The sequence below is a fragment of the Arvicanthis niloticus genome, chromosome Y (assembly GCF_011762505.2).
Source record: "Arvicanthis niloticus isolate mArvNil1 chromosome Y, mArvNil1.pat.X, whole genome shotgun sequence".
Lineage (NCBI taxonomy): Eukaryota > Metazoa > Chordata > Mammalia > Rodentia > Muridae > Arvicanthis > Arvicanthis niloticus.
The window spans coordinates 7,317,337-7,330,483 of NC_133431.1; the positions used below are offsets into that span (position 1 = coordinate 7,317,337).

General features: G+C 41.2%; 1 protein-coding gene across 1 annotated transcript in view; it reads left to right on the forward strand.

Moving 5' to 3' along the window:
• The window catches only part of LOC143437278 (zinc finger protein 44-like), a 51,409-nt gene extending 38,509 nt beyond the window's left edge, over nucleotides 1–12,900 (forward strand). Inside the window, exons 2-3 of the mRNA XM_076922095.1 lie at nucleotides 11,478–11,604; nucleotides 11,805–12,900. Of these exons, the coding sequence (XP_076778210.1) occupies nucleotides 11,478–11,604; nucleotides 11,805–11,869 (192 nt within the window). The 3' untranslated portion in view covers nucleotides 11,870–12,900. The remainder of the gene's footprint in view (nucleotides 1–11,477; nucleotides 11,605–11,804) is intronic.
• The last annotated feature ends 247 nt before the right edge of the window (nucleotides 12,901–13,147 follow it).

Consider the following 13,147-nt stretch of genomic DNA (forward strand, 5'->3'; position numbering starts at 1 on the left):
TGGATGGCCATTTCTATCTGCAGTGTGCACGTGGCCTCTGGCCATGGAACACGGTGGCTGAGCTAGGTAGAGCCACTGCATCCTAGACGGTCAGCCTGACCAGTGGCCACTTTTTAAATATTCACTTCAACAGACCTTATCAAAAGAATGTCCCTGTGTGGAGCTACTTAAACTCAGCACACAAGTTCCATTCTGCCTTCCCTGCCCACATGATAATTATGTATACTATTATGACCAATTAATCCTCTCCACCTGTAGCCATAAAAGCCCTCATACATCTTATTTCTGGAACAATAAAGTAGTTTTGACTCACTGTGCTGGTCTCAGGAGTTAATTTTATAAAACTCACAGCCATCTCAAGACAGATTGCCATGGCTGTTCCATTTGTCCTCACTGTTTGGTGGCTAACAACCACCCAAGAATAAAGAAGACCCACACCAAAGCTACCACCCTTAGTGGCCCAGTAGGAAAAAAATGCTTCCTATTCCTCTGATCTTAAGTTCTGTTGGCCTGCAAGTAGTAGTTATAGAGAGGTGAGCTCTCCTTCCAGGAACTACAGCAAACCTTCAGTCTTCCCAGTGGTCAATTGGGGCATCTGAGGCCCTTAACCCAACAAGATAAGAAAGCAATAACAGTGTTAGAAAGGCTGACTAATCTCCATGGGGAAGTGAAATTGCTTCTCCAAATGGAGTTACAAAGGCTTATGTCTAGACTGCAGAATCTCCTGTGGTGGTTCTCAACCTTCCTGATGCTGGGACCCTTGAATACAGTTCCTCATATTATGGAGACACACAAAGCATAAAATGAATTATATTGCTGCTTCCTAATTGTAATGTTGCAACTGTGATGAACTGTAATATGAATATTTGATTTGCAGTTGGTCACAGGCAACACTTGAGAAAAGGTTCTTAGATTCCCACAGGGAGTGTGACCCACATGTTGAGAACTAGTGTTTTATGATATCTCTTGATGATTCAATGTCTTATAATTAAAAGCAATGGGAACCTATAACAGCCTTACCCAGACAGGATGACAAAGGGCACAGACCCATTAAAAATGTAGGTATGAATCACTCCTCCAGGAAAAGTTCCAGATCTGCTGAGGGTATTACCAAGGTTGGGGAAAATACAGCATGGGTAGTCGGGGAAGGTCATTATAAATATAAACAAAGGCCACATCACTGATTGCAGAAATGAGGATTATAAGTGATGTGAGTGTTCCTGTCATATTTTGTTAATGCTGTATTTCTACAGACAGTTGTGATTTCTTTTCTCAATTTCAGGAAATTAAGAGAATATCAATGTTTATCACACTTAAAGTTGCTACACTGAAAAATGTTCCCACGATGTGTTATAATTTTTTATGTGTCTGTGCTTGTACAAGGAGTAGTTCAATCATTTTATGCATAATTATTACCTGGTCCAATACATAATGGTTTTTCTTTTTGCTGAAATTTTAACATTTAAACATTATTATGACATGATTTTTTTTTCATTTGGAAATAACCAAGACATAAGAAGATATGATTGTGTGAAGTTGTTATGGGGTAGAGTTGAGACTGCTTTCTTGATTGTTAACTCTATTACATCTGGAATTAAATAAAATTCCAAAAGTGACTTTAATCTGAGTCTTGATAGTGGAAGACACAGCTTTAATCCAGATGTTTGAGCTGCAAAGCCCCAGATCTTATCTGATCCATGACTTGTACTGCAAGTCTATATAATGGCATGGGAGGAGAAGGTTGTGGGAGAAGCTAAGGTGGGAGGAGTAAGGAGAGGAAGAGGAGGAGTAAAGGGAGGAGGAGAAGGAAGAGGAGGAGCTAAGGGTGAGACAGAGAATGAGGGGGGGGGATATGGAGGCTGATGTTCCCTTGTCTGTAGCACTAAAGGTAGTTGGTATATCTAGGTTGGGTATTGGGTTACACCTTTGATCATAAGGGCATCTTGTTGATAATTACCAAATATATAAGCCTTTGGATAATCTAAGCATTATAGTCTCATCTTTATGGAGCCTGCCTGGTTGATGGGATGGTCTGGGCAATGCCATGCCTTGTGGAGACAGAGTGGAAGAATGTAGAGCCACCTCCCAAACTGGTATCTCATGGGTGGCAGGGCTGGTGTTTCTGGCTGACCGTTTTTAGCTGGCCATGCAACATGGCGACTGAGCTAGACTGAGATGCTGCAGCTTAGCCAGTTGGCTTAACCAGTGGACACTTTTTTAAAATAATTACTACAACAGAAGGTGTTCGCTCTTTAGCTGCTTGCTCTCACCTTGATAGCAAGTCCATTCCTTCACTGACATTAGGGAGGGCCACCTTGTTTGGAATTCCAGCTTATTCTAAACTTCTAAGCTGAGACATCAATCCTTGTGGACTGAGCAACTACTGGATCCTTGCACTGGGCCTTTATAGTTAGTTATTGTTGAATTAGCCAGACCATCACAGCCCTAAGTCATTCTAAACAATACCCTTAATAAAGAGAAATTTATTCTATTAGTTTAGTAGTCTATAGAACTTTGACTAATATACTAGACGTACTAAATACTTTTAGAACAGTTTGGGCCTCACAGCCATCTCAGTTCAGATACAAATTCAAAATGACCACCTTCCCTTAACCTTTTGTTCAGGTGATGCTTTAATGCTGGACTGTTACATCTATTTGGAAAAAAAACTCAGTAGCAAACGTATCACAATTGTAACACAAATAATACAATTATATGAGGACCTCAGATAGAGAGATTCAAGATTAAGTGAGGAATGGGAAACCAGACATCTTAGCTTCTGTAGGCCAAGACCTGGCACCCCTACTCACATCAAGATCAGGTGACAGGAGATTCTTTGAATCCTTGATTTTACAGCACCAGTCTGGAACCCATACAATTTCTTGTCCCACATACTGACTCGTTGGTTCACTGTCACGCTCAGAAATCAGATTCTTTCTAGAGATCTTCACAAGAATAAAGCACTGAAAGAAATGATTGGTCACATCAAAAATATTTTACTTAGTATGTCAGGAGGCAAATTCACATTACCTAAATAGTTATTCCACTTCCATATTGTTCAAATACTGGCCAAACATGTGTTCTCTCTCTCTCTCTCTCTCTCTCTCTCTCTCTCTCTCTCTCTCTCTCTCTCTCTCTCCCTGCCCTTCAGGGGTTTAGCAATATTTAAAAAGCCCTGCTGTGATTATTTTAATTCAACAGAGCCAAAGATATGAAAATGTTTGTGGTTTAATTTAGAAGTTAAGCCCAGTGCTGCATCTTCCTATCTTTGTATATTTATTTGTTTTTAAAGAGGTTTTGCTAAATATAAATATCTTTTAAATTATTAACATGTTTATGCCTCTATAAAATTTAAAATATGTAGCAGGGCGGTGATTATGTAGCAGGGCGGTGGTGGTGCACGCCTTTAATCACAGCAGTTGTGAGGCAGAGGCATTCGGATTTCTGAATTCGAGGCCAGCCTGGTCTACAGAGTGAGTTCCAGGACAGCCAGGACTACACAGAGAAACACTGTCTTGAGAAACAAAAAAAATCTTTAGTAAGCATATTTTTAGGATGGGAAGAAAATAAACCAGACATGTTTAGAGCAGAATAGTACTGAGGGCATTTTATCTCAGAGGAAAATTAACTGCAGCAATAGCTGACAGTGAGACCCAGCATAGGGTAGCATAAATGTTCTTCGATGGCAGCAGTCAGTCTGGCTCTTAGCAACTTACCCTTTGATTATCTGTAGTGTTCTGTGAATATCAAAGTCTTTGCATCCTTTGTTAGTATGCTAGTTTTGGAGGCAAATGGCTGGAAAAAACTTTTAGGTTATTTTGAGAAGCCTTTTTATAAGTAAGAGAGAAGCTATCAGAATAAGAATAAAACAAACCATTAAGATATAAAATGAATATCTTGTAGGCTTGATATTTCTTCTTTGTGTAATAGGGATAATATTGATTCAGCGGGACCATTGAGAATAATGGTGGCCACCTTAACCTTAATGCTGAGCCTAACCCTATCCTAACCCTCACTTCTGAATTTCCTAACCTCCAAAACCTAATTCTAAAAATCCTTATCCTAATCCTAACCATGACTGTGTCATCCCCTAACCCTAACTCAAACCCTGCTTGCTGTGGGGCATATTTTTCAATTACAACTTTTGACAGGAGAAAGCCTTTATTAATCTTGATCTTTTGTGATGTTCAGATCCACTTTTAATCTGGGCTACAAATTCTTTGACAACCTACATATATAAAGGACATTGGACAGGACAGTGATTTTGTTTTTTGTACTTGCCCTACATTTTTACAAAACAAAGGTAATTTGTTTGTTTCTTTGTGTTTTAAAACTGGCATTAGTAAGGACTTATCTCTTTAGAATCCTGGTATACACTGATTATCAGCTGTAATATCCTACGACATGAAAAGAACCAGTCCTTTTTTTCTAATTTACCTTGTCTAACAGCCTTTATTGGGACATTCTATTAAATAGCCTTTCTGTATACAAAGATTCATTCTCTCTATGATTTGAGATATGTTTATCTACAGATCCTATAGTAATCCAACTTTGTTTTTTCTTCACTTTGCCATTGATGAAGATGTACTTGCAGACAATAGTGCTTGTAAGGCCCAAACAAAGGGAGAACCTTACCCAAGCCCCGGGAATTCGTGGCCACCAATTAACTCACAAGACACCGAACTTGATGTAATCGGCAGATGTATATTTTAATCAGTATACTGAGGTCAAGACCCATGACCCACGCAGGGGCAGTGGGGTCTGACCCCCAGGGCTTTGGAGACAGAGAGAATTTAAAGCCAAAAACCACAACTCAATGGGGAAACTACAACCCAAGGGGAGTAAAGGAGGGCTATTGGAGAACACCTGTGGAAAGTACCAGTACCATGGGGAAAATTTTGTATTGGCTATTCTCTAAGAGCCTGTATGTAATTAAAATTTTTTAACCCTTTCATGCTCAACTATGTTTCCCTTATGATTCTGGATTTTCTCCAGGGTTGATTGATACTATCATCTGGTGAAAGTGAGCTGTAGATTCCCCAAGTCCAGCATGATATTTGTTTTCTAAAATCCCTCTTTAATATTAATGGTGTTAACATTCTGTCTAAAACTCTACCTCACAGTTATCTGGTGACAGCCAGGTATCCTCCTCCCCATAGCTACTGAAAAATATTTTGAAATAGGCCCAAACTAATAAGAATAGCAGGGCCCCGTGACTCATTTTCCCTAACCTAAATAGTTAAAAATGCCTGTCAGCAGTTTTGGGCCCAGTTAATTAGTTACAGAGGATGTGGAGTTACAAGACAAAGGCCTGTTGAATCATCCAAGAAACTGGCTGGGCATGAAAGATAAAAAGCATGCAAGGACATTTTTAAAAGAACAGAGATATGTCCAAATGAGTAATGGGCCATCTGGTGTTCTTCCACCCTTCCCCCTTTTGGGCCCGCTTGGCATGCACAGCCTGCTGATGTTCAAAAATATAAAGCAACCAATCATATGTACCTACATGAAAATCTACCACTTCCCCCACCCATTGCCTATAAAATCCCTAATCCTTTGAGCCTTGGGGTCAGCTCCACTTTCTCCTGAGTAAGATATGTGCTGACCCAGAGCTCTGATATTAAACTGCCTCATGTGTTTACATCAAGCTTGTCTCTCGTGAGTCCTTGGGTGTGCACCATCCTGAGACTTGAGTGGGGATCTGCCTTTGGGGGGTCTTTCACTACCTCACTTTAAAGACAGATGGAATAGGTTCTATAGGTGTGTGGGGAGGTATGGAGGAAGGGGATGTCTCAGCAGGCTTATGCCTCCTCCTGAGATATTTCTTCCCGGGGGGGGGGGGGGTGCAATGCCTCATGCTGAGACAGCTCTTCCGCAGGAGCAACCCACCACAAGACAGTATAGTATAGAATATAGTTTATTGCCAGGCGGTGGTGGCGCATACCTTTAATCCCAGCTTGGGAGGCAGAGGCAGGAGGATTTCTGAGTTTGAGGCCAGCCTGGTCTACAGAGTGAGTTCCAGGACAGCCAGGACTACACAAAGAAACCCTGTCTCGAAAAACAAACAAACAAAAAAAAAGAATATAGTTTATTCAGGACATGGGGAGGAGAGTTATGTGGGTAGTAGAGGCAGAGAGAGGCAGAGAGTAGAGAAGTAGAGGCCAGGCATGAGCATGTGGGAGGGGGAAAGAAGAGCCCAAGTGGGCAAGAGAGAAAGAGAGCAAGAAAGCAAGGGATCAAAAGAGAGAGAAAAGAGCAAGCAGCCACCTTTACAGGGGGTCAGGCGTACCCAGCTGTTGCCAGGTAACCATGGGGAGGAGCACACCTGGCTGTTGCCAGGTAACTGGGTGGAGTTTAGACAGAATGCTAAGAAATAGCTAGGGTATCCTTCCTCTTGTGGGTCAGATTGATACCTCCACTGCACACTGAGTACTGGGCTATGGAAGCTGTTCACCTTGATTACAGGAAGAAGAAGGCAAGTGCTGTGAGGAAAGCTCAGGTAAGGTCTGAAGTCAGGTCCTGGTAGGTGCAGGATCATTGCTCTCAGAGGGTAGGAGCAGGATTCTGAACAGCCAGAGCTGGAATGGTGGGTTCTTTCCCAGGGCTGGGTGGGATGAGATTTCTCTTTGCAGACAGAAACAAATGCTAATGGAGTGCAAACCACTCCTGAGATCTGGAAAAAGGTCTGACCCTGGCCCAGAAGCACACTTTTACCTTGAGGAGTGGTAACACTCACTGGCCTATCAAGGCTTCCAGGCAGACCTGTCAATCAGACAAGAAGGCGGGTTCTTCCGGGTGACATTCTGCGAGTTCCAGGTGGCTGTGCAGGGTTGAATGGTCATCTGTGCCTTGCTCTGAGGTCTGCTGTCAGGTGCTGGGTGGAGACCTCAGGGAAGCTCTAAAATCAAGTCATGGTGAGCACAGGATCACTGCCCACAATAGGTAAGGGCAGGCGGCTGAGCAGTGGGAACTGGGGTGCTGGGTCCTCTCTAGGGCTGCAAGGGAAGCAACAGCCAGATGTAACCTCCTGTGAGGTCCCTGGTGATGCTCCTCATGTGTTAGATCAGGAGTTGACCTCTGAGTAATGTCACTATCATGGCTGATTCTGCCCAAAACATTTGGACAAGTTGCTTTTTTGTAGAAACATGGGTTGTTTCTCTGACTCTGCAGCACATGTGTTCAAACCCTTTTGTCTTTTATAGAATACATTAAGAAGACAGGTATAGCTGGGCAGTGGTGGCACATGCTTTTAATCCCAGCACTCGGAGGCAGAGGCAGGGGATGACGGTGATGGAACAATGATCAATAATCATGTTAATCAATAATCAATATTAATCTATGGCCAATTATCAATACTAGTCAATAACCAAAAGTGCTCAATAATCATAATAATCAATAATCGGCAGCCAATGCTAATCAGTAATCAATACTAATCAATGGCCAATAATGATCAATAATTGATGGCACACACCTTTAATCCCAGCACTTGGGCGTCAAAGGCAGGCAGATTTCTGAGTTCAAGGTCAGCCTGGTCTAGAGAGTGAGTTCCTGGACTGCCAGGGCTACACAGAGATAGCAGCCTGAGACTACATTTCCCATAAGGACTTGTGCCAAGATTGTGGTCAGAAAACTAACTGCTTATGCGCAGTAAATGTAATTCAAGATGGCGGCTGGTATTCAAACTACATATCCCATGATGCCGCGAGGAAAAGCAAGATGGCGTCCGGCCGAAGACTACATTTCCCATGAAGCCTCTGGTCCGGCGCACAGGCATGATGTTTGGAAATCCCCGCCAGATGTGATTGACTTCACCAAGGGACAGAGTGACTGCACTACCATGCCGCTGCTGCCACCGCCTCAGTCAGGGAGGATCACCTTGGTCCCGGTGGCATCGGCGGGCACCTTCTGATGTCACAGACCGCGCAAGGCAATCCTATCGCCCGCCACAGACCGGGGAGATGACCGGAGCTTCCTGTACCTTGGCCGGCGGGTGGAAGCGGAGGCCCTGGACTGCCCATGAGTGGGTGGCGGTGCCTGTGAATCTGAGGCAGGAGCATGACCGGAGCTGCTTCCAGGTAGTGTGGCTGGGAGACCTATGGACACGCCCCCAGACTTGTAGGAAAAAGAACTATATCACCTTGGGCGTTGTTATTGAAAGACCCCCAGGAGGGGAGACCCTCACTCTAGTCTCCAATAACTGGCAAGACAGCAAGAGGCTTTATTTCAGAAATCATCCAGCTGAGGTCCAGACTCAGAGCAAGGAGTGTCAACCTGGAGGCCTGGGGGAAAGAATGGTATTTAATGGAAAAAACCACAAACCAGGGGGGTTAGGGGGAAACCAAGGAAGGATATCATAAAAATAGTGGACAGTCCCAGCCCATCATTCAGTCGGTCATGTGGAAAACATCTTGTCCATGTTTTTCTCAGGAATTCAATCTTACTCAACCATCTACTTTGTGGTCAGCCAGTTCCTGGAATGACCCAGCTGACCTGTAGTTTTAGTTCTGCTTTCTTTGTGGTCAGCCAGTTCCTGGAACCTGGAGCTAGTGAACTGGCTGGCCTACATTCTTGGCTCAGCTCTAGGGGGGGTTCATACAAACTTTCCATACCCTTTATAAATTTTTATATTTTTCAATTGTCACCTGGTCATCATTTTCATGAGGACACAAGGGTCACCAGTATGTGTGAAACTGACCATCAATGGACTGAAATTACTATCCTGGGCTTTCATTTAAGATCTAAAGTAAAGTACTTACGTACAAGCATGGAGGTACATGCCTTAAATCCCAGGAGATGAGCACCAAGCAGTTCTCTGATTCAAGTCTTCCTGGTACAGAACAAGTTTTAGGTAAAGAAAAGCTTAGATACAGGCAAAGTATTACACATGTATTACCCAGAATTCAGGAGACAGAGCCATGCAGATCTCTGAGTTCAAGGTTCATCAACTGGGTAAGATCCAGGACAACCGACCTTAGGCAGTGAAGTTGTTGAAAAATAGAAAGCTGGTGATGATGTAATAGAAGGGGCCATGATTCTCCTATGACTGTTTTATTCCCACTTCTGAGTGGGATTCAACCATGCTCATTTGGGCCTTCCATCTTGTTCAGTTGCTTTGGGTCTATGGAGTGCAATGTGGGTTTCCTGTATTTTATGATTATTATGATTCACTTGTAAGTGAGTACATACATGTGTGTGCTTTTAGGTCTGGGTTACATCACTCAGGATGATAGTTTATAGCTGTATCCATTTGCCTGCAAAATTCATGATGTCCTTGTATTTAGTAGCTAAATAATGTTTCATTTTGTAAATAAACTACATTTTTATATCCATATTTTGCTTGAGGGACATCTGTATTCTCCCAGTTTCAAGCTGTTATAAATAAGAGGGACATCTGTATTCTCCCAGTTTCAAACTGTTATAAATAATATGGCTATGAACTTTGTGAAGTCCCTACTCTAGTTCCCCAGCCCACACAGAGTCCCTCCCTCCAATATCCTTTGTTTCTCATTTGAGAAGGTGTGGAGCCCTGGGTATCTCCACACCATGGTGCATTGAGTCTCTGCTGGGTTAAGTTTATCCTTTCCATTGAAGCCAAACATGGCAGCCCAGTTCAAGGAACAGATTCCAAAGATAGACAGCAGCTTTAGGGAAAGCTCCTGCTACACTTGTTGGAGGATCATCATGAAGACTGAGCTACACATCTGCTACATATGTTCCAGGGGCCTTAGTCTAGACTGTGTGTGCTGTTGGTTTGTGGGTCAGTCTCTGAGTGTCTTCAAGGGTCCGAGTTAGTTGAGTCTGCTGGTCTTCCAATGGAGGAGTTCCTATCCTCTTCAGGGCCATCAATCCCAACTCTTCCATAACAGTCCCCAAGGACCATTCAATGTTTGACTGTGGTTCTCTGCATCTGTTTCAAGTCAGCTGCTGTGTGGAGCCTCTTAATGGACAATTATGCAAGGTTCCTATGTGGGAGCATAACAGAGTATCCCTAATAATGTCATGGATAAGTGCTCCTTCATAAGGAGGGTCTCCAGCTGGGCAAGTTTTCATTAACAATTCCCTCATTTGCTGCTCCAGCTTTACCCCTGCATTTCTTTTAGACAGGACATATTTTATTCTATGTGTCTACTGTGTTGTACTTGAAACTGATTCTTCAGCTTTCTTCTCATGCTCCCCTACACTCCCCATTTGCTCTCAGTCCCTAAGTCACATAAGATACAGTATAAACATTTGCTATTCAATGCTAAGCTATTTTGCGAGCCTGGTGGTTTTATATTTTTAACTTTATATCCTTTGTTTATTGTTTTCAAGACCAAATTTCTCTGTGAAGCCCTTACTGTGCTGATAGTAGATATAGAAACCACAGAAGCCACCTGACATGTTTTTGTAAAATAAGCACATGCTTCTGTGCACCTCTTCATTCACATCTTTAATTTTAAAATTTAGCCAAATATATGGGTTATATTTCTCTGGATGACATATGTTAATGATATCAATACTGCCTGAGGCTTCAGAGTCATTGGATTCCAGGTGTATGTTGTTTTACCTTTCTCTTGTGTTTATTCTGAAAATTTTGGAATAAATAAAACTATTGTGCCTGTGTGCATGAATATGAATGTCATCTGTGCCTCATCTTTACTGTTGTCAGAAGATGGCTTCAGTCCTATTGATCTTTGAAGAAATGGGTAGTTGTTGATCCCCATGTAAATACTAGAAATTGACCACAATTATGTAGAAGACCAGCAAGAGCTTTCCACTCCTGAGCTATCTTTCCTGCCCTATGTTCCTTATTTCTGATCAGCATATGAATTACTAATATTTTCATCTGTCCATTTTCAACTGTTTAAACATTCATTCCCTTTTAGTAAAATTTATTAATGTTGTTGTTTAAACTGGTTCACTTCATGTTTTTGCAAGATGAATACAGAACTACAGTGAACGTATAAGTCTTTGTATAAACCTCAGTAAAGAACTGTGAGTTCTCTCTATCATTTTTGTTTCCTTGGTAGATTTTTACAGGGGAGTGAGGGTCTTAATATGTAAATTTTGCTGTTCTGCAACACATCACACAGACCATGCCAGTGTCCATCTCAATGACATACACCTGCATGTATCTCTGTTTTTAAAGATGTGAGCAAACACACAAAGCTTGCCCATCATTTTTGTAGTTAGTAATTGTTCATACAGCTTTTCAGATGTTTGCTCAGTACAGTTGATCTGTTTACCCCTGCATATCCCTCTCAGTTGCCATTTGTGTTGCAAGGCTATAGCCTATTCTAAGGCATCAGAAGTAACACAGGTGAAACTTATAATTCAATTTCCTTCTAAAATGACAGAATGATTATATTATAATTCTGTTTCAGGAAATAAGTGGAGAAATCACCAGAATGATATTATTATGTTGTCTAGAAAGTATCCATTTATTTACAGTGATGTCACGATCATGCATTCTGTTGTACACATGTGTGATATTTTAGGATGCAGTGACTTATGATGATGTGCATGTGAACTTCACTGCAGAAGAGTGGAATTTGCTGGATCCTTCCCAGAAGAATCTCTACAAAGATGTGATGCTGGAGACCTACTGGAACCTCACTGCTATAGGTAACACTGTGAATTTTGTTTTGCTTTTCGAAATAATGGAACAAGTGATTCTTGGTTATTGATGATCCTCTGTTATTTCAATTGAGAACAAGGAAGATTGAGCTGAATAAATCAAGTTCAGTGCTGTCAAAATTCACAGTAACTTGAGTTTTACCTAATTTCCAATGCTGTATCATTCATTTTCTGGTACTGTGTTTTAGGTTACAGTTGGGAAGATCATCATATTGAAGAACAACGTCAAAGTTCTAGAAGGCATGAAAGGTAGTTTTCATTTGCAAGCTGATACAAATATGCATGTGATGAAATTTTAATGTGTTCTGGAAGCTCTAAAGGAAAGCAAGTGTGTAAAAAAATCAGTCCTTTAAGTATAGCTATTATTAGAATATTCTCATATAGCCATGTTTCTCAATGTCAATTATCTGATTTATGTTTGTAAGCCATTCCTCTAAGGAAGAAGACATGGAAACAATACCTTAAGAGATACCTTTAATTGATTTGTAGCTCCATTAGAACTATGCTGTGGAACTACCAATCAGAATAGTCTCATAGTACTTAGATGTTGCACATTGAATAGTGATGAATATATATCCACAGCCATCCAATAAGCAAATAGTCCATAGTAAGTTTGGTGATACTCATATTCTTGTACTGACATTTTTAGGTTTATTGAGTTGTCAGTTAGTGAGAGTGAAGAAAGTTGAGGAGAAAACTTAATTCATATACCACATGTCTACAAAGAACAAAATGTCAAATTGTATGAATTCTATATGGAAACCTTTCACTTGTTCTTCTTCTTTTAATGGGTATATCAGTTGTCGTAATGGATAAAACCTTGTGAGCATGGGGTTGTTGAAAGAAGCAACATACTTCTTTCTGCTCCAGAAAAATGAGAAGATACAATGTATTCTGCCTTTGGTAGACTTTCTGAATATGATAGACATTTGCAATTAGTTGGTTTTCTGACAGTACTGGGAACATCCCCAAGTCACACTGCAGAAAATCTGTATGGGTACTAGAAGTTTGGAAATTCTTCTGTTTGTCCTGGCTCACAGTGCTGCTGTGGTGTGATTCACACTACAGGAAAAACTAAGAAAGCAATCAGTGTTGTAATACCCTCATATCTTCAGAAACGTGAAGTACTTGATATAGAAATCTCATATAGAAAAAGGATGTTATAAATGTGAGCCATGTAGTAAATGCTCTTACCGTCACAGGTATTTTCAAAGAGGTAAAGCAACCCAGAGTGAGCAAGTACAACCGTGAAGATCAAAGTGATAAAAACTTAAGATCTGAGTGTTCTTTATTTTTAGACCAATTGTAAAATTTATTCATATTGATAAAAGGATTGATCAGCGTAATGAATGTGGGAAAGCTTTCACATGTGCCCATTATTGTTGCAGGCATGAAAGAAGTTATACTGGAGAGAAACCATATGAATGTAAACAATGTGGTAAAGCCTTTTCATATGGTGATCATCTCCAAAGACATAAAAGGACACATACTGGAGAGAAACCTTATGAATGTAATCAATGTGGTAAAAGCT